General features: G+C 52.5%; 3 protein-coding genes across 3 annotated transcripts; all 3 read left to right on the top strand.

Annotated features, from left to right (window-relative positions):
- Window positions 1–2947: 2947 nt before the first annotated feature.
- On the top strand, window positions 2948–4824 carry LOC116890291 (tissue-resident T-cell transcription regulator protein ZNF683-like). The gene is made up of 3 exons (XM_032891002.1): window positions 2948–3026; window positions 3944–4068; window positions 4564–4824. The coding sequence occupies exons 2-3, from the start codon at window positions 3955–3957 to the stop codon at window positions 4822–4824; spliced, it is 375 nt and encodes a 124-aa protein (XP_032746893.1). The 5' UTR covers window positions 2948–3026; window positions 3944–3954.
- A 718-nt stretch (window positions 4825–5542) lies between these two features.
- Window positions 5543–9553, top strand: LOC116890290 (tissue-resident T-cell transcription regulator protein ZNF683-like). The gene is made up of 3 exons (XM_032891001.1): window positions 5543–6304; window positions 7661–7789; window positions 9199–9553. Exons 1-3 carry the CDS (start codon window positions 5543–5545, stop codon window positions 9505–9507), a joined length of 1200 nt encoding a protein of 399 aa, XP_032746892.1. The 3' UTR covers window positions 9508–9553.
- Window positions 9554–11098: 1545 nt separating this feature from the next.
- Window positions 11099–19777, top strand: LOC116894904 (collagen alpha-1(I) chain-like). Its single transcript, XM_032896502.1, has 3 exons — window positions 11099–11489; window positions 13819–13888; window positions 16042–19777. The coding sequence occupies exons 1-3, from the start codon at window positions 11377–11379 to the stop codon at window positions 16777–16779; spliced, it is 921 nt and encodes a 306-aa protein (XP_032752393.1). The 5' UTR covers window positions 11099–11376; the 3' UTR covers window positions 16780–19777.

The following is a 19777-nucleotide window of genomic DNA, read 5'->3' as shown; positions in this document are numbered from 1 at the left end:
TTGTAGAGCAAACCTGTAATCCTAACTACTCTGAAGACTGAGGCAGGAGCATGGTAAATTCAAAACCAGCCTCCTGTTATCTGGTGGTTTCTTCCTCCATTGAAACATTCTGTCCTGTAAGGACGCTCCTAAGACAGCAGGTAAGCAACTCAAAATAAGTTCAGGAATTCCCTGGAACTGAGCAGATTCATTAGGCCCCGCCCTCCCAGAGTAAACAATGAAGAAGACATGCAGACCAGACCAGCTGCTTAGCAGACTGAGACCAGACCAGCTTCCTGGAAGCAGAAACCAGCCAAGCTGCCAGGAAGAGGTTTAGACCAATCAAGGCACCAGAAAAGGACACTCTGCAGCTTGTTGAGCTTGCGGTGTGCTCCAGGTCCCCAGTTTTTGTGAGCCCACACTGGGGTGGGCTTTGGGTCATATTTCTGCTCCTGTAAGTAACCCCTCACCCATATTCCTGTAACCTCAGTAACTCATTGGTTCACCAACGTGGACTTGGGAGGTCGGCATCTATGAGTATGTATGTCCCCAGGAAAAGTCTTTTTTTTTTTTCTTTTTTTCGGAGCTGGGGGCCGAACCCAGGGCCTTGCGCTTGCTAGGCAAGCACTCTACCACTGAGCTAAATCCCCAACCCCCCCAGGAAAAGTCTTGTCACACAACAAACACCTGGGCAACTTAGTGTGATCCTGTCTTTAAAAAAGTAAAACCAGGCTAGGTTGGTACAGGCCTTTAACCTCAGCAGTCAGGAGACAGACAGGCAGAGTTCTGAGGTCAAGGCAGGCTTTGCCTACATTGCATGTTCTATGCCAGCCAGGGCTACATAATAAGATCTTGTCTTAAGACAGACAGACAGACAGACAGACAGACAAGGGCTAGGGGAATGATTGGATGGGTAAAATAAGATCCGAGAGTTCAGATTTCCAACATTCACAAAAAGCTGGGCACAGAGGCCTGTGCCTGCAATCCCATGGGGAGGCAGAGACAGGATTGTCTCTGGTACTTACCGGCACCCCCGTGTAACTGAATTGGCAAACTCTGGGTTCACTGAAAGATCTTGCTTTGAAAAATAAGATGGAGGGGCTGGAGAGATGGATCGATGGGTAAAGTACTTTCTGCTCTGGTCCAGGACTGGAGCATGTTTCCGAGCACCCATACTGGGTGGCTCCTGACTGCCTGTAACTTCAGATCCTGGAGGATCTGGCTGCCGTTGTCTCTCTAAGCACCAATATTCATGTGCATGCACACATAAACACATACACATACACACGCACGCACATGCACACAATGCACTCAAAAACAAACATTTTAAAAATACATGTACGCATAAAAGTATACATATAGAAGAATATCTGTATAGGATGCAGAATGATGGAGGAAGAAACCTGATGTTGACCTCTGACCTCCACATGCATGTGCATAAGATTCGAGTACATACAGATGCGTGTACATACAGATGCATGTGTGTACACAGATGCCTATGTACACAGATGCATGTGTGCACAGATGCATGTGCACACAGATGCCTATGCACACAGATGCCTATGCACACAGATGCCTATGCACACAGATGCCTGTGCACACAGGTGCATGTGCACGCAGATGCATGTGTACACAGATGCCTATGCACACAGATGCCTGTGTACACGGATGCCTGTGCACACGGATGCATGTGCACGCAGGTGGATGTGCACACAGGTGCATGTGCACACGGATGCCTGTACACACAGATGCATGTACACACAGATGCACACATATATGTACACATGCATGTACACAAACACACCCCCAAAAAGTAAAGAGAAGGCTTGAGACATTGCTTAGTGGTAGAACACTTGCCTACATGTGCAAGGCCCTGGGTTTAGCTCCAAGTGGGCCAACGAATAAACAGCAGGCAAACCAGAGAAGGGACAGTAATGACTGTCAGGACCCCCAGCTCTCTCTGTGTGCTAAGCATGAGGAACTCCCATTACCGAGAGATCCTAAAGTCTAAGGGTTGACACTAGAACCTTTTGGCTGGTTGCTGTGTGACTTTGAGTTTCTTACTCCCCCTGAGCTCATCGATCATGGGAATAACCAAACCAACTCCTCAGATGTGTGGTGGAGATTAGAAGGGATAAAGACCTGAAGGGCCTTGCGCAGGGCCAGGCACATGGCATGCTGCTTGCGAAAGTAGCTGTTTGCTCTGATGTCTGGGAGATGCTCACCTTAGACCTACTTCTACGTCTTCTAGTTGGAGTGTGGGTCACATGGGTTTCCCATTGTAAGCTGGAGAGGCTGCCGAGGGGGAGAGAGCCTTTGCCTAACTTCGCACAGAGGAGAAATGTATCAGGCAGACAAACAAAAGGCCAGCCGTAGAAGTTCAGAGCTGGGGTTGGGGATTTAGCTCAGTGGTAGAGCACTTGCCCCAGCTCTGAAAAAAAGAAAACAAAAAACAAACAAACAAACAAACAAACAAACAAAAAAGCCGTAGAAGTTCAGAGCTGCAATCTTGGAACTGGAGAGGTAGAGGAAGGAGGATACCAGGGTTCAGAGCTAGCCTGGGTTCTAGAGGGGGTCACGAGGCTAAGCTACATGAACTCCTGTCTTAAAACAGCAATAGCACATAGTATATCAATAGAGGTGGGGACAGCCAGGACCACAACCAAAACTCATATCCTAGTCTGAGTTGTGAGTGTGGTAAATGTGCATCCAGTACCAGTGCTCGAGAAACAGATAAGAAATGACCAGGAGTTCAAGACCAGCCTCAGCTACAGAGACCCTATTTCAAAAAGAGGAAAAAAAAATCCAAGCGAGAAGATCGTGCCCTAGGACCAAAGGGGCTTGGCATCCTGCTCAGAACCCCTCTCTTTCTTTCCTGGAAGTCTATTTAAGGCAACTTCAAATGTGTTGCATCTTCCTGTCACCCCCTGGGGCCTCAGATACAAGCACCACTGCCTGCCTGCACGACTTCTTTCCTTTCCAACCAGAGAGGGCTGCTGCAGAACCCGCTGAAGAGCCCACAAGGCCAGCTGGTACTCCAGACTACGGTATTTGAGACCCAAGGCAGAGCAACAGTTGGGAGAGAGGGAAAGAGCAGGGTGTTGGGGGTCCGAGTCACTGGATTGAGAGACATCTGGGGCCACTTAGGAGAGGAGGGTGGGATGGCGTTTGCCTAGCTAAGTTGACCACTATATTGCGTGGCCTCAGATGAAAATGTCAGAGCTGCAGGGAGCCAACTGGCACCCACCTGGGCATCTTCTTGTCAGGTTAGTCAGGTAGCACCTCGGGCATCTCTCAATGTTTCCTAGTGTTTCCCAGAAAAGCCCCCTAGGTGAGCCTGGATGTAGGAGCCCGTGGTTGGTATTGTCCTGTTCTCTATGAAAAGAGCAGGCTCCTCAATTCTCAACAGCCTTGAGGAATCCAGAATGTGCCCTCAGAACCCTCATGAGAACTTTCCTCTTCCTTTATGTCCTTCCTGCACTTTCCGGGAAAGAGTCATTGGAATGTCTGCATGGCAGGACTAAGACAGTTGCCAGCCAGATGGTGACAGTACAAACGGGAGACAGAGGCAGGGGGATCTCTGAGTTCAAGGCCAGTCTGGTCTACAGCGCAAGTTCCAGGACAGCCAGGTACTCAGCGAAACCTTGTCTTGGAAAAAAACAAAACTAAACTATACAGACAAACAAACAAAAAGACACACATCAGCTAGGACATTCGCATTTTTCTTTGCTTTTTCGGAGTCTCCCCTTCCTCCCGAGTGCCTGAATTATAGTGTTCCCCACTATGCTCAGTTTATGTATTGCTAGAGATCAAACTCAAGGCCCCATGCACGCTCGGTTTCAAACCGAGAAACGGAGGCCAGGAAGACAGTGACGTGCTCACTGCCTCACTTCGCAGTGAGTGGACCCTGCTAGGTAGAACCCAGCCTTCTGAGCTCACCTCAACGCACCCGCCTCCCCATCAGGTAGTGGGACCATGAAGGCAAAACCAGCTACCCAGTTGGGTTGTTGCTACAAGAGGAAAGCCCTGGATGGTTTAGGAGGCTCCCTGTTCTCCAGCCTGGACTTCCGGCTCTATCAAGATGACCAGGTAGGGTGGGACCTAGCCTTCTCTCTGAGAATGTCTGCCAATTACTAAGAAGGGCGGAAGGCATGAGTGGGTTAGGCCTCAGAGGTCCCGAGCACATGCTGTAGGTGGCTCAGATGGTCTTATGGACTAGAAGAGGGTAGACCACACAAGACTCACTGGATGAGTATGGACTTGGAGTACTGAGTGGGAAGGGGCTCAGAGCTATCACGTGGGGTTTGCACTCTTGGATGAGGAATTTCCTCTAAGTTTACTTTGATCCCATTCAGAATAACCTAGAGATGAATACCGGGGTGATCAGGAGTGGGGGTTTAGAGGGAGAACAGGACAAGTTATACGGAGGAGAGGAGACGGTCAATGAACAAAGCCCTTGGAGAAACCTTTGGAGAAGGGAAGGAGAGGTGCAATAGGTGGTGTCCACGGCTTATCTATTCCCCTCAGAGTTTATCCAGGAGACTCCCAATTCCAGATCCTCGAGCCCCTTTCTCTGCTTCCCAGGTCTGCTCAGCTGACACTTCTCAGCCACTCCCAGACACAATGGATGCTCGTGACTTACCCTGGAGTGAGAGGATGTGCCCCTTACCACTGGCACCGGCTAAGCCCTCCTTGCTGGCCTGCCCCGAAGGCCTGGACCTACGCCTGTGTGCCCTGCAGAAGATACCCCTAGGCAGAGCCTCGCAGGATCTCGGAGAGGATGCCTCAAACACTAGTGAGTCAGGGGCCTTGGGGCTGGATCTGGGAGCTCTGTTGGTGGGTTGAAGGGGACACAGGCTTGGGGATGCAGAGGGGACTGGAACTCGGTCACTGGTGAGGATAGAGCCCCAGGCACACTTTGCTGCCTGTGTCCATGGTGTGCAGCGGGAGGTCAGAGGATAGCCTGCCAGAGCAACTTCTCTCCTACCCTGTGGATTCTGGAGTTTGAACTCAGATTGTCAGGATTGGCGGCAAGCGCCTTTTCTTGCTGAGCCATCTTGCGGTCCCTATTATTTTTAAATTTTTTGGTTCACTTTTACTGGAACAGGATCCCATGTAGCCCAGGCTAGAACAGAATCCCATGTAGCCCAGGCTGGCCTCACACTTACTATGCAGTCAAGGATGACCATGAACTCCTTCCTGATTCTTCTGCCTCTGCCTCCCAAGTTCTGTGACCACAGGCATGCACCCCATTGCTCAACAAAGAACTGAACAGCTTACTAAACGTACTTTAAAATTAGTCACGTGTTTGGCAGCTGCCCCTTGGGACCCTTAGGCAAGCCCCTCTTGACCCATGACATCCAATTTCTTAGTGTTAATCTGGGACCTTTCCCTTAAATTTCAGTTTGCCTCTCTGCACACTTAACCTCTCCCTGACGTTAGTGGGCTGCTCATAGGGTTTTTCTCTCCCTGAATTTGTCAGTCACTCCCCGCACACGGGCAGCTTTTATTCTAGGCTCAGTAGCGGTGGGGAAACTGAGTCCCAGAGGAAAGGGCCTAGCCCATGTTGCCCCATCATCTTGCGGGCTCTTTCCCAGCTCGGAGCTCTTTGCCCGCAGACAGTGCAGGGCCTGATGATCCTTACCTTTCCGGTTCAGGACACCAGCCACCAAGCCTGTACAAAACATCTACGGACATCGAGAAACTCACAACCAAGGACCCACCGAACAGAGAAGAGATGGGAAACCAGCCAGAAAGAGGCGCCTACTCAGCCCTTCCTCCTCATACCAGCTCCTTCCCAGAGGCTGGGCTGGACAGAAAGAGCCTTAGTCCCTTAACCTTCTGGCCCTGGCTTCCTCCCACTTTCATCTCCAAGGAAACCCCCATCCACATCTACCCCATCTTCCCTGGGTACCCACTTTGGCCTCTCCCTTACCTATTCACTTATGGGACCCAACCTTCTGCCCAGTGTCCACACCTCTTCATGCTGCCCCCGGACTCCACATACCCCACCACGACTGGGGCTGGCTTGTTTATGACAGCTAATGGACCTGGACCCCATAGCCCCCAAGAGAAGACCCTGCTTCTCTACTCAGGAGCTTTCCAGAGTGCTGGCCACACCCTATACTCCCAGGTCGGGAGTCGGAGCTCTAGAGATGCCTTGACCCCAGGACAAGCTGGTGTGACAGCTCCTGCAAGGCAGGCTGTGCCAGGCTCCCGGGCAGGTGTCATAGCCCTACCCTACCCTCTGAAGAAAGAGAATGGTAAAATCTTATACGAGTGTAACGTGTGTGGCAAGAACTTTGGGCAGCTGTCCAACCTGAAGGTATTGGCTTCCCAGGTCCTGCTATCCTCTGGTGACTCCTCTCTTGCCTTTCACCTTGCTTTCAGAATCAAGTCCTGAAATCTGGAAGCCACTCCTGGAGACTTCCTAGGGACAAGTGGTCTTGAGGTTTCTCCCAGGAGCGGGGAGGGAATAAATTCGGGATAAACTGAGCACCACCTGGGCTTGGTGGAGCACGCTTTTGATTCTACCCTTCAGGAGACCGAGGCAGAAGGGTGTCGGTGCAAATCCACAGTCAGTTTGGGTGATTGAGTGAGTGTCCAGCTAAAATAAAAGTGGGCAGTGATGGTGCACACCTCCAATCCCAGCACTTGGGTGGCAGAGGCAGGCGGATCTCGGTGGATGTGAGGCCAGCTTGGTCTTCACAGCAACTCCCAGGACAACGAGGGCTACCTAGTGAGATCCCATTTCAAACAAATAAAGAGGGGAAGTGAACATCAAAGTCTCTCCCATCCCGAAAAACTGTGTATGATATCACCTTATTTAAGTTAATAATGGGGAAACTGAGGCCCATAGTAGACAGAAATTTCCAGGGTAGCCACAGTTTATTACTAGTGGGTCCAAGCTTGGATTTCAGTTTCTTGGCATCAACTACTAAGCTCTCTCCTAGCTAGCATCCTCTCTGGGTTCCCAGTGAAGCCTCTTTATTGCTTTTTTGAAGGTTAAAAGAGAGGGGGAGGGGTTGGGGATTTAGCTCAGTGGTAGAGCGCTTGCCTAGGAGGCAAGGCCCTGGGTTCGGGTCCCCAGCTCCGAAAAAAAAAAGAAAAAAAAAAAAAAAAAGAGAGGGGGGGATGGGTAGGTTTTGGTGAATGGAGACCACAGTCTTACAAACAGCCTTTTTCAAGTGGGATCCCACAAATAAGGCCAGATGCTGTAGGTGTCATCTGTGTAAGTGTCATCCAGCCTGGGCTGCTCATAGCCACTCACTGTTAGCAAGGACCACAAGCTATATGCAGGTTACGGTTACTGGAGAAACGAGAGTTAGCAAACCTGCAGATTCCTGGCCTCTGGCCTCAGATTTAGTGACTCAGCAGGGCTAGGGGGACAGCCCCTAGAATCTGCATTTTTAGCATGTTCCTAAGGTCAAACTAATGCTGGTGTTCTGTGAATTGTACTTGAAGTGGCTGCTCTAGGGGATACCTAGGCTTCCTTTATCTAACTTCGTGAATCTTTGCTTTGGGGTAGACCTGGGTCCTGAGAGTGTCTGGGTACTAACTTCTGAGGGAGTGGTAGAGTGACCTGGGTACCAGCAAGGGATCCTGCAGAGGATGTGGGTGGAGATTTGGAGTGGACTTGGCCCTGTTAGATGTTCTACGCAGCTGGCAAACTTTCTTCCAGGTTCACCTGCGTGTGCACAGTGGGGAGCGCCCGTTCCAGTGTGCCCTGTGTCAGAAGCGCTTCACCCAGCTGGCCCACCTGCAAAAGCACCACCTGGTGCACACCGGGGAGCGGCCCCACCAGTGCCAGGTGACACCCTTCTCCCCTTCACATGTGCACTTGCAGCTTGGTGAGGAATCCTAATGCCTGGAGGGGTGGCGCCTGTTACCTAATCCCGAGAAAGTAAAGATGGGGAGGAGGGTGTAGAGGGTAGGAAGGTGAGCAGTGGAGAGAACTGGTGTGCGCATGTGTGAGTGTGCGTGTGTGTATGTGTGTGTGTGTGAGTGTGTGTGTGAGTGTGTGTGTGTGTGTGTGTGTGTGAGTGTGTGTGTATGTGAGTGTGTGTATATGTAAGTGAGTGTGTGTGTGTTTGTATGTGTGTACGTGTGTGTATACATGAGTGTGTGTGTTTGTGCGTGGTGTGTGCGTGAGTGTGTGTGAGTATGTGTATGTGTGTGTGTGTGTGTGTGTGAGTGTGTGTGTGAGAGTATGTGTATGTGAGTGTGTGTATGTGAGTGTGTGTGTGTGTGTGTGTGTGTGTGTGTGTGTGTGTGTGTGTGTGTGTGTGTGTGTGTGTGTGTGTGTGTGTGTGTGTGTGTGTGTGTGTGTGTGTGAGTGTGTATGTAAGTGTCTGTATGTGAGAGTGTGTGAGAGTGTGTGTGTGTGTGTGTGTATATGTGTGTGTGTGTGTGTGTGTGTGTGTGTGTGTGTGTGTGAGAGACTGAGAGAGAGAGAGAGAGGATGGTCGCAGGAATAAGTGATGTTATAGAAGAAAATGCAGCCGCGTGTCTATGCGTGGAGAATAATGAAACTGAAGACCCCTCCCCGAGCACGCATGTCCTCTCCTACCTCTGTGGTTGTTGAGGGAGCCATAACTTAAGCTAGGACTCCAAGTAGGGAAACAATCGGATCCATGGGTTCCTTCTTTGAGTCTGCCCTCATCCTTTGGGAGGGCAAGCAGGGAGTCTTCCTTTGACAGGGGCAGAAGTGAGAGCAGCGTGGTGGTTCTGGGTCTAACCTACAAAATCAGACTATGGTTCAAATCCTAGCTCCTCCTTCCAACTTGTGTGGCCTTTGGCTAGTGGCTTCTTTCCTCCGAGCCTCTGCTCACTCAATGGGTTCTTGGGAAGACTATGCAAAGTCAGTGCCTGGCTTGTCCAGCATCCCAACAAGTGCTAACCACACCCCCTGAGGCTGCAGCCCCTTGTGTCAGGGCTCTATGTGATTACCTTAGTTGGTCTTCTCTAATGGATGAGGATGAAAATCAGCGCTCACCTATTGCTGGCAGAGAAAGAAAGAAACTCTGAGGGAGGTCATTCATACAGAATCACACAGAAATGAAAAGAGAAAGCTAAGCCCAGCCCCGCAGGCTCTAGTCAGCAGGAAGAGCTTCTGGGTCTGGCTTAGGGGAGGTGTTTCCAAGGCGGGAAAGGGGCATGGAGAGAGTGTCCCTGAGCCAGTCGGAGGGCGGAGATGACTGGAGTACCCGTTTCTACCAGGTGTGCCACAAGCGATTCAGCAGTTCCAGCAACCTCAAGACCCACCTTCGCCTGCACTCAGGCGCCAGGCCCTTCCAATGCAGCATCTGTCCAAGTCACCTCACCCAGAATGTCTACCCTAAGCTGCACCCTAGGCTGCAGGCTCCTCAGCTCCATGGCCTGACCCACACCCACCTGCCCCTCGCCTCTCTCACCTGCCTTTCCCAGTGGCACCAAGGAGCACTAGATCTTGTGGAAGAGAGGAAGACGGGCCGGAATGTGGACAAGGTGTCCTCGGTATCCAAGGGAAGGCAGGGACAGACAGCTTGAGCGGGATTTCTCTGGGAGCAGAGTGTTGGCAATTAAAAGATGGTCTCAGTGTCGAGTCAAGGCCTCCTGAGTGTCTCTAGTGGAGGGGAATGTCCCTGCCAGATCCAACCCCTCACTTGGGAATGGCAGGATACACAGTCCGTCTGGGGATGGGTCCATGCAGCCATCTGCCTCAGGCTGGGTTTGGGTTCCTCTCTCTTGCCTGTGACCTACCTGGGCCTGAGTTCTCCATCTCAACTCACCAAGGGACAGTGCTACCTCTCGGGACTGGATGAAGGTAGAGTGTGCTCTGTGGGAAGGAGGGACACCGGAGGCAGGAGGACCTCAGCGGTGAGATTATTGTCAGCTGCTTTAGTTACTTGATCTGATGAACAAAGCATCTTGAAGTAACTGGAGAATGAAGCAAGAACGGATTTGTGCGTTGGCCAATCGCACGACATGTTGCAGTCCTTCCTGAACACCTTTCCCAACACCTCCGATTGTCCCCTGGGTTCCTGCCTACCACTTTCTAACTGCAGTTCCTTCTCAGCTCAGGTAGAGGTCAGCTGGGATTACTTGCCATGATGGAGTGTGATGTAATTCTCCTGCCCCGCATGGGGGTGAAAAAAGAGACATAAGATATACCCCTGTCTGGGCTGGAGAGATGGCTTAGTGGTTAGAGCACTGACTGCTCTTCCAGAGGTCCTGAGTTCAATTCCCAACAACCACAAGGTGGCTCACAACCATCTGTAATGGGACTTGATGCCCTCTTCTGGTGTGTCTGAAGACAGTAATAATGTACTCATATATATAAAATAAACAGGTCTTTAAAAAAAAAAAAGATATTCCTAGATACTCTTGTCCTCTCCTGAATGACCTAGAACCATGATGACCCCTGTGCATCAGGACCAGAGGGCAAGGGGCGTCCAGCTAATCAGGACTACAGTAAGGGACAAACCTGCAAAAGAGTGAGGCAATTGAGCCGCACCAATGGCCTACCTCCGGGGAATCCCCTCAGATGTGCGATGTGTTCCTTTCTCTGACGTGTGAGCCTGGCAGGAAAGCGAACAGCCCGAACTGCCCCGAAGATCAGATTAGAAGCGCAATAAAAGAAGGCTACAAGGAATGACTCATTCCAAGTCACTGTAAGGTTCTTTGACCCATTGCGGCAGGGGGGCGCCAGTCACACCCCTGTTGGTTTCATGTGACCTCCTCACCTTCATAAGGAGTGAAAATCCCACTCCACGTGGTAGGTGGCACCAAGACGGGAGAGAGAACCCTCCTAGGGAGCCCATCAGACAATGGCAAGGTGGGCTTTGCCCTTCCAGCAACGAAGGCCCGGGCTCTGCTCACCTTTTGTCACCCCTTTAGGGTGCAGGGATGCCAGCCCCTTGGGTTAAGCCTGGCTCAGTTGGACCAGTTAGCGGAACTCTGCCCACTTCCTGCCCGCGCTCTGCTTCAGGAATCTAGCAACTCCCGGAAATCCCTAGGCTCGGTCCCGGGGCTCCCAGACTCCCTTTGTCTTTGTGAACTTTTGTGAACAGGTCCAACTCCCCCGAGGAGTGCGCACACAATGCCTCACCGATGTCTCCAAGGGCGAGCAGAGAGCAGGACCTCAGGAGGGGGAGGTCTGTGTGGGACTTGGGAGAAGTGCTTCAGATTGAGATCTGGGGTGGGCACAAGACCCTAAGGGCGCACCCGCAGCCCCAGGGCATGGACAACATCTGGATCAGGTTCCCCACCCGCAGCCCTAGCTAGCGAGGTCGTTGTTTGCTCAGAGGGACGGGCGGGAGGAGGCGCTTCTCTGGCCTGGACAGTGGATCCGGGTGGCAGGCTCAGCCAAGTGCCCCGCCGGCCCAAAGCACCAGACCTGAAGACCTAGATTTCGCCATGAGAGAGCCGCGCAAGGGCTTCCGAGCTCGCCTGGCCCGAGTCTTGACTGGACTAGGGGGCCGAAGGGAGAGGAAGGGGAAGATCTCAAAGGAGGCCAGACTCCAGGATAGGTGAGGGGAGGTGGGGAAAGGCTGGCCTAGGGGCACGCATTTGTGACTCGTGTGTTTATAAAAATGAATGAGAGTTCTAATCAGCACGCATGAGTAGTGACCGGGCACCATGATTTGGATCTGTGAACTGTGGAATTTCTTTGTGTGTGTGTGTGTGTGTGTGTGTGTGTGTGTGTGTGTGTGTGTGTTAGAAGATAAGGTAGTGGTATGTTTGTAGAAGCAGACTGGCCTTGAACTTGTACTTGCCCAGTCTCCCAAGTGCTGACATTACAAATATGCCCCACTACTTTGGATTGTCCTCCTGTTGTTTTTGTTTTTTAACCTAAAGCGACTTTGACAACTTCCTGTCAGGCAAGCCACCAACCAAGGATTTTTCCACCCAGTAGGTCCTCCTCTTGCTGCCGGCCGTGGCATCCGCTGTGGACTTTGGTTCTCACGTCACCGGGCCAATGTTTCTCTGGCCTCTGTGGTCCTTTGTTGTGAGTCTGACAGGTTCTGAAACGGTCTTTGCCCTCAGTTGCCACGCATGGGTTTCTCACTGTCACCCCGGAACCTGGCAATGGCTCTTGACGATACCCACAATAAACCTTTATATGCCACTTGCTTCATGCATTCCCTGGATGATCTGAAGCAATCCTCCTGGCAGCCCAGGAAGACCTATATCCCGTGTGACTCAGATCCCGTGTGAGGCAGAGGTTCAGAGACGGAAGTCACCTATCTAAAGTCACACAGGTGGGAAGACATGAGGCTGAGATATGCCCCTTAGCTGGCTGACCTCTGAAGGCACTTCTCCGAAAGCCCTGTTGCTATGCAGATGGCTAGAGCAGAAGCCAGTGTTGGCAGGCTATACGTCCCGTGGTTGCCTGCCGGAATAGCCTGGGCAGGTACCTTCACCTCTCTGAGCCCTTCGTAGAAGCTCAGAGTGGAGAACCGCCCTGCCCTGTGGATGGCTGAACCCGATGGCTTGGAGGGGATAGTGAAAATGCCATCGGCCCCCATGGTTTGTAGGCCTCGAGCGAGCAGAGTGTGTGGTGCGCCGACCGTACCGGGGGTTGGTTTTGTGTGTCTATGCAGTTACTGGGTAATTTGTTCTGATCTTATCATGACACAGCTGTCTTTAGGCCTGCTGGCCCAGGAGGGAAGAGGGCGTGGTGGGGGCAGCTGGGAGGGGATAGTATTGCTCTCTCACCCTAAAGAGGGGAGGGCCCAGTCACCCTGTGCCTGGAAGCCTGAGTGCCCTGGGGTGCCCACACCCTGCGAGAGCTCTGCCCACTCCCACCTGGAAAACACACCCTCTCCCTTACCCTGTCTGGCAGAAACCTGCCCTATAGGCCTGATAGGTTCTCCTCACACCCTTCCCAAGTCAGAGAGGAGGCTGGCTTGGGGTGCAGGTGAGTCAGGAGTGAGGAGGGCAGGAGACGGACTGCAGGGCCAGCATGACGGTACACGCATGCCGGGCATATGGCGGGGGGCCCCATTCCTCCCTGCCGTGGGAATGGGGCCCTGAACTGAAGCACAGGCCTCTGATCCTGGCTGATCACTCAGGGGAGGGGCAGCGGGTTGGGCAACACACGTCTAAGTCTCCCATTCGTGGAATGTCCAGTCAAGCTTTGGAGACAGGCAGTTCTGCTGATCCTCTGCCTAAGGCTCACAAGCTGTGTGACTCGAGGCAACTGACTTTGACTCTCTGTGCCTCTGTTTTTCTTATCTGAAGAATGCAGATGCTGACATTTTTTTCTGAGGCCTAAAAATGACCAGATAGACAGGGACCTAGGGTTAAGCCTGGCACCCAGAGGGCTTTGGTAAACAGGAAATACTAAAGTCATGGGGTGGGGGGGGGTGGAGTTGGGAGATAACTCAGTGGTTAAGAGCACTGACTGCTCTTCCAGAGGTCCTGAGTTCAAATCCCAGCAACCACATGGTGGCTCACAGCCATCTGTAATGAGATCCGATGTCCTCTTCTGGTGTGTCTGAAGACAGCGACAGTGTATTCACATACATGAAATAAACAAATAAATCTTAAAAATAATAAAGTCATCAGGGGACTGTGCTCTTGTCGTGTGCATGTGTGTGTGAGTGCATGTGTTAGGGAACTGGTGAAGGGGGCACAGGATGCTTCTCCGAAGGTTTGAATGGGGGACGTTCTGCTAGGCTGTAGGCCTTGGATTGGGTGGACAGGGGCCGCTAATCTCAGTCTATGTGGACTGTGTGGACAGTGTTGGGACAGCAGAATTTTTTTTTTCTTTTTCTTTTTTTTTTTTTTTTTGGAGTTAGGGACCCAACCCAGGGCAGAATTTTCTTATTCTTTTTCCCTGTGCTTCCTTTTCAGGCCCTGGGGTGGCCAGAGCTGCCCTGACCTTGCTCAGGGTCAGGGCAGCACCAACAATGTCAGCCTCAAGGTAGGAGGAAACGAATGCAGGAGGCTGGGCCCAGGAGCTCTGGAGAGCTGGGCAGGATGAAGAACCCAGACTGTGGGCTCTTCCTGATTTTGATGCCTTGTGTGGCCCTGGACATCTCTCCCCTCCTCTGCTGAAGGGGTGAAGTAGTACCTCTCTCAGCCGTGGGGAGGAATTCAGTAATAGATGCAGAGAGGCCAGCAAAATGTCAGGGTGTTAAACATGTGAGCATTTCATGCTGGAGGGACGGCTCCACGGTTAAGAGCGTTTGTGCCTCTTTTAGAGGCCTGGGTTCTGCTCCCAGCACCCTATATCTGGTGGTTCACAACTCCTTGTAACGTAGCCATCAAAGAATCTAATACTGCCTGGACTCCATGGGTACCTGCACATATGTGCATGCATCCAGATGCATGTACACATAAGTAAAAATTAATATCCAGTGAGCTAAAAGATGAAAGGTTTAAAAAACGAAACAGAAGTGCACACCTCGTTCTGGGGAGTGCAGGGGCATGCGGCCTGCTCTCAGGGACTCCTGCTCCTTCAATGTCTTTGACCTAAGTTCTTCTTTTGCCTTCCTCTCTTCCCTTCCTGACGTAGTCCCACGGAGGTATACAGGGTATGTGGCTTAACCTTCTGGATGGTTTCCCTCTCTGCAAAGAGGACAGGAGCCACGAATAGAGCAGTGAGAAAGGTTCTCCCTTCGGACAGAACCTGCCTCCTGAGGTCATCAAGCATCCAAGTCCTCCCTGTGCGCCTCTTTGTATGGGCGGGTGCTCCTGTGCCTGGGTACTCTGCGTGGATTGTCTCCGTGTAGCACATCAGGAGTCAGGTGCTGCTCAGCTCACAGAGATTTACATACCGACCTATTCAGAAGTGAGGGTGTGTGTGATGCTCACCTGTGAGAGTGTGGAGGAGCTGGGGTTCCAACCCAAGTTGCCTCCCTGAAGACCCCATGATGCTGTCTCTCGGATCTCTCAGGATGTCTAGCCCGCGGGGAGCTCGCAGCCACATCTATTTCATAAATGAGTAACTTAAAGATGATGGAACCAAATCGGGCATGGTGGCACCCTCCTTTAATCCCACACTCAGCAGGCAGAGGCAGGCGGATCTCTGGAGTCCAGCCTGGTCTACAGAGGACAGCCAGAGCTGCATAGTGAGACCCTGTCTTAAAAATACACACACAGGAACAAAGCAGAGGAAGACAGTGGTGTCAAAGGCCCCCGCTAGATGGGACCTTGTCCCTAGATTTGGTTCCCCTCAGATTTCAAGGACACAAGTCCATCCTTAAAAACTGGTAATGTGGGCTGGAGAGATGGCTCAGTGGTTAAGAGAACTGACTGCTCTTCCAAAGATCCTGAGTTCAAATCCCAGCAACCCCATGGTGGCTCACAACCATCTGTAGTGGGATCTGATGCCCTCTTCTGGTGTGTCTGAAGACAGCAACAGTGTACTCATACACATCATAAATAAATCTTTAGAAAAAGAAGAAACGGGTACTATGTGGCCAGTACCTGGGGTCCTTATCTTGTCCCCAGTGTTCCCACAACTGGCTGGATCTCAGGGAGGACAGCAGACAAGTTAGGATTTGTCCCCCTCCTCTGAGCCGGGTAGTGGGGCTTTCTCTTGCTTCTGTCCTGCCCCGTGTTTACCTCAATGCCCCCATGTATCCTCCCTGGTGTACTGTGGGAACTAGGGGCTGGGAGGGCTTAAGGGAGGAGGCCGCAGGCCTTTTGATGGCCGGGAACAGGCAGAGGCTGTGGGCAGCTGGGCCAGGTTTGCCCACACATTCCCTAATCCCTAGATTAGGGCCAGAGGCTGGGGACTCAGAAAGCAGTAAGAGGGTTGTGAGGAAGCTTCAGGGAGAGCAGGCATAGTTGGGCCCAGCGCCACCCCTGTGCATAGGGCAGCAGTGTGGTCCCTGACAGTTAGCAGTCCTCCCCTCCCTAGGACGTGACTCCATCTTCTCTTTCCTCTAGTGTAAGATATTCGGGAAAGGCTTGACCATGGTCCTGCCCCATTGTCTTGCTCTGAGAGGTTCTACTCAGTTTCCTGTGGTGAAGGAAGACAGCCAAAGATAGCCAGAGGTACCTAGGTTCCAGAGGGGAGATGTCACACCATGTCCCTGTCACTTTGTCCCTGCCTCTGCCCTCTACTAGGTTCAAACCCAAAGCCATTCAGAATGGGACCTTCGGGTCAGGAGCCATGGTGGTTTGTGGACTCAGAGGCGACTCCACACCTCAGGAAGACGAAGCGAACCCCTGGGAAGGCTACAGAGACCAGCTGTGGGCAGTGCGTGTGACTTGGCCGGCTATGACTCCATGGAGCATGAGTGCCCAGCAGGGACAAGCTCTACTGAAGCCATTGGTGGTCCCAGCCATCCCTCCCGCCCAGAGTCTGCTTCTCCTTCTTTGAAACAGGGATCACCAGGCGCCCCCTGCCAGCACCCGCAACATGGCGCTCCAGAAGTTCTACTGAAGCCGGAGCTACCCAGCAACCTGGAGGACGCACCCCTACTGCCCCGCCCGGATTCCTTCCTCACAGCAGCAGGGGCAAAGGGCAAGCCTGACACCTCAGGGTCAGCCCAGTCAGAGCCAGAGCCCCTACACACTCGTCTCTGTGTCAGAAGGACCCGCTACCATATCACTGTCACCCTGCAAGGGTGCGGACCGGCACCTGGGGAGGAAGGTAAGGAACCGGCCAGACCAGCTCCCCACCCCTGTGGCCCTGAGGAATCCAGGGGCTGGCAGGAACCTCCTCAGGAACTCCGCCCCATTACTGGGTATCCAATCAACCCGCCTGGGGAGCCGCCGCCGAGAGTCCCACAGCATCAGGGAAGCAAGGCCCAGCAGGAGCGCCGAGTGGGCTGGGAACCTGGATTCCCACACAGCCGGTAAGTGAGGGGCGCGATGGTGGGAGGTTAGTCTGATGTGGCAACTCTTACTTAGGTCCCTCTGCCTTGTTCCTGGGTTCCGCAAGCGGGAGGCTCTCATTCATTTGGTACCTTGGGCGCGAGTCGACTCCGTGTCCACTCCCTGATTCTATGCCTCTTTCTCTTTCTCGTCACCTCTAGGCTGAAACTCATCTCTGCCTTCCTCCCTGTCCCACCACTCCCCTCAGGAAGGGAAATCTTATGGAAAGGATGGGGTAGTCAGGGTAACCGTCCTTTCAGCTACTCTTGTTAATCCTGGCTTCTTTGCAAGAGATTGCGGACCCAGCCTGGGAATAGGCACCTAGCCAAGGGGCTGGGCGCCCTGGCACAGGTTACTTAACTTCTCTGAGTCTTGCTTTGCTGAATGGGTATGGTAGTCAGAGATGAGGAAGAAGGAGGTGGGTACGGGCACATGCTTTGAACTCCACTGAGCTGGGCTGACAAAACAGCAGGGATGCGTATTAATTACACGCCATTGGCAATGGTAATTATCCCACCTGGCTCTGCTGTCAGCCACAAAAGCGGCGCCGAGACTCCCAAGCCTCGGTTTTTATTTGTGTTGAAGTGAGTCTCCTAAAGCATCCTGGTAGTCTCAGAGCGGGGAGGTATGGATTCCTCAAAACTTGTTGAGGAGGAATGAAGACGGGACCTCGTTAGGCCAGCCCTGGGCCACCAGAGGGGCCTCTGAGAAGCTCCTGCTGACGGCAGAGGCGCCAGTCATCTACGGCTTGTGTTTTAAGTGTGTCATCTCATTTAATCCACAGAATAGGAGCTAACTTTTCCATGAACCCCAGCTAATTAGAGTAGGGACCGAGGCTCAACAAGGACAAGTCACTTGCCCAAAGCCAACTGGACAGTCAGAATTCAAACCCAGGTTTGTCTATGCCCTAGCCACCCACCCACACCCTCAACCCCCTGCACACTTTGCCTCTTTGGCCCTGTGCAGAGCACAGGGTGGCCTGAAAACACGCTTAACAGAAGCCAAAGCATGGAGGTCCAGGTCCCCTCAGTAGGAGCTGGTTCTGTCCCTAGGGAGGAGGACGGTGGCGATCCAAACTGGCCCTGAGAGCTGCCAGGGTACCCCAGCATGGGAAGGCAGTCTGTAAAAGGATGAGGGGGTGGGATGAGCTGTTTTTAGAGGCAGATGGGAAACATGCAGGAGGGTGAGGTGGGGAACGTGGGGTTCTGGTTGATTGGGGTCCAGGTGAATAAAGCCTAGAGTTGGAATCTAGGAGGCACCTACCGAGAGGAAGGAAGGTGACTCCCAGGGACATGGTCCTTCTCTACCCACTCTGTGCTGGAGGGTTCTTGGCTAATGTCGGGAAAGGGGCAGAGTACAGCAGGGCAACAGGTGGGAGTGTATGAGCTATGCGTGCCCCACGTACGTGCTCCTGTCCAAGGGTAGATGGATCGCCACCGAGAGAGAGCGCTCATGTGTTGGCTGTGAGCTGAATGGGTGTGTGCTGGACATACGAGCACATGTGTGCTATGGTGCCTATGTGTTCCGTGGCGGAGCATGTGGCTTGCTCGCCTATTATGCCTCTGCGTGTTTGTGTCTCTTGGTGTGTGACCATGTGTGTGTTGCTGCGGATTCCCGGCTGTGTTCGTCCAGGCGGGTGACTCTGTGTTTTCGTGCTCTGTGATGTGGTGGGTCCTCGACTCTGCGAATGCCTGTCTGATTGATGAGGCATGCGTTTGGCAGCATGTGGGCCTGTGGACTGGTTTGGCCTAGTTTGGGGGTGACTCACAGGTAAGCGGGGAGAATCCTAGGACTTGTTGGGTTAGCTGAGATCTTTTTCCCACACTCCCCCCCTACACAACCCCCTCGGCCTCTCCCTTCCCATACCCACACACCTTGCTTAGAGGTCACAGGTCACCTTGCTGGCAAATCCACTTGTGGACTTGAAGAAGAGAGGGCTCTTGGAACAGGCACTTCTGTTTGCACGGGCGGTAACTAGGTTACTGGGGTGTGTCTCTAGACAAAGACAAAAATGGGGAGCTATAGGCAGACACATTCCAATGCGCATGAACAACATTCTAGCTGTCCGTGACTGTCTAGGGATGGGACAGGTGAACTGTCAGGATGACCTCCCTGTCCCTAGAGGTATGCAGGCAGAAGCTGTGACCACATGCTTAAGGAATGAGTGGCCATCAGGGGGTGTTGTCTCTGGGTTGGGCTGGGCTGAGAAAGGCATGGAGCTGATTGCTGGGAAGTCATCAGTAGACCCTGCCTTCCTTCAGCTTCCCCAGAGCTGTTTGTTTCCCTGTGGCTTTGCCCATGGGACTTTGCAAACATCCGATCCTTTAACTGAGAACTCCTGGGATATCAGCCTCAGAAGAAAGCTAGCCTTGGTGAGTCTGGCCAAGACTTGGCACTTTGCCCCAAAGAGTTAGCACTGAATGAATGAATGAATGAATGAGTGAGTGAGTGAATGAACCAGTTACAACTTAAGTTTTATGGCTTGTCGTCAGTTACGAGCGATCTGGAGGAATGAAGATAAGGGACTCTGTAAGGAGGAGGAGGGTACTCCTTAATGTGGTGCTGAGTAAGGGATAAAGTAGGAGAACCCAGAGGACAGAACAAAGCTTCAGTGAGGGTAGTAGGGTCTGGCTGTTGTCAGGAGCTGAGTTTGAGTTTAGGGGGTCTATGCGTGTCTGTTCTCAACACACTCTGGCTAAGGAAGTCTTAGGGGTCATCCAGGACTCCCCATCCTCATTTGCAGGCTGTCAGGGGCCCCACAGACTCTATCCCAGACACTGTGGTAGCCAGCAGTGGTCCTGAAGTTGAGTCAGACATCTGTGGGCCTCAGGTCCTTTCATCTATACCCCCTTATAAGACCTGAGTCACTGCTGGGCTACAGGGCAGGTCAAAGTTCTGGTTTCTTCCAGTTTCTCAGGATGGAGGGAGGTAGAGATGGGGGAAGAGAATTAGGGCAGTGGGCCCATTTCTCACTCAGGGTGTA

Source organism: Rattus rattus, chromosome 1, assembly GCF_011064425.1.
Source record: "Rattus rattus isolate New Zealand chromosome 1, Rrattus_CSIRO_v1, whole genome shotgun sequence".
Taxonomy (NCBI): Eukaryota; Metazoa; Chordata; class Mammalia; order Rodentia; family Muridae; genus Rattus; species Rattus rattus.
Note: the sequence above shows the minus strand (reverse complement) of the source record. Positions and strands in the feature narration are given on the sequence as shown.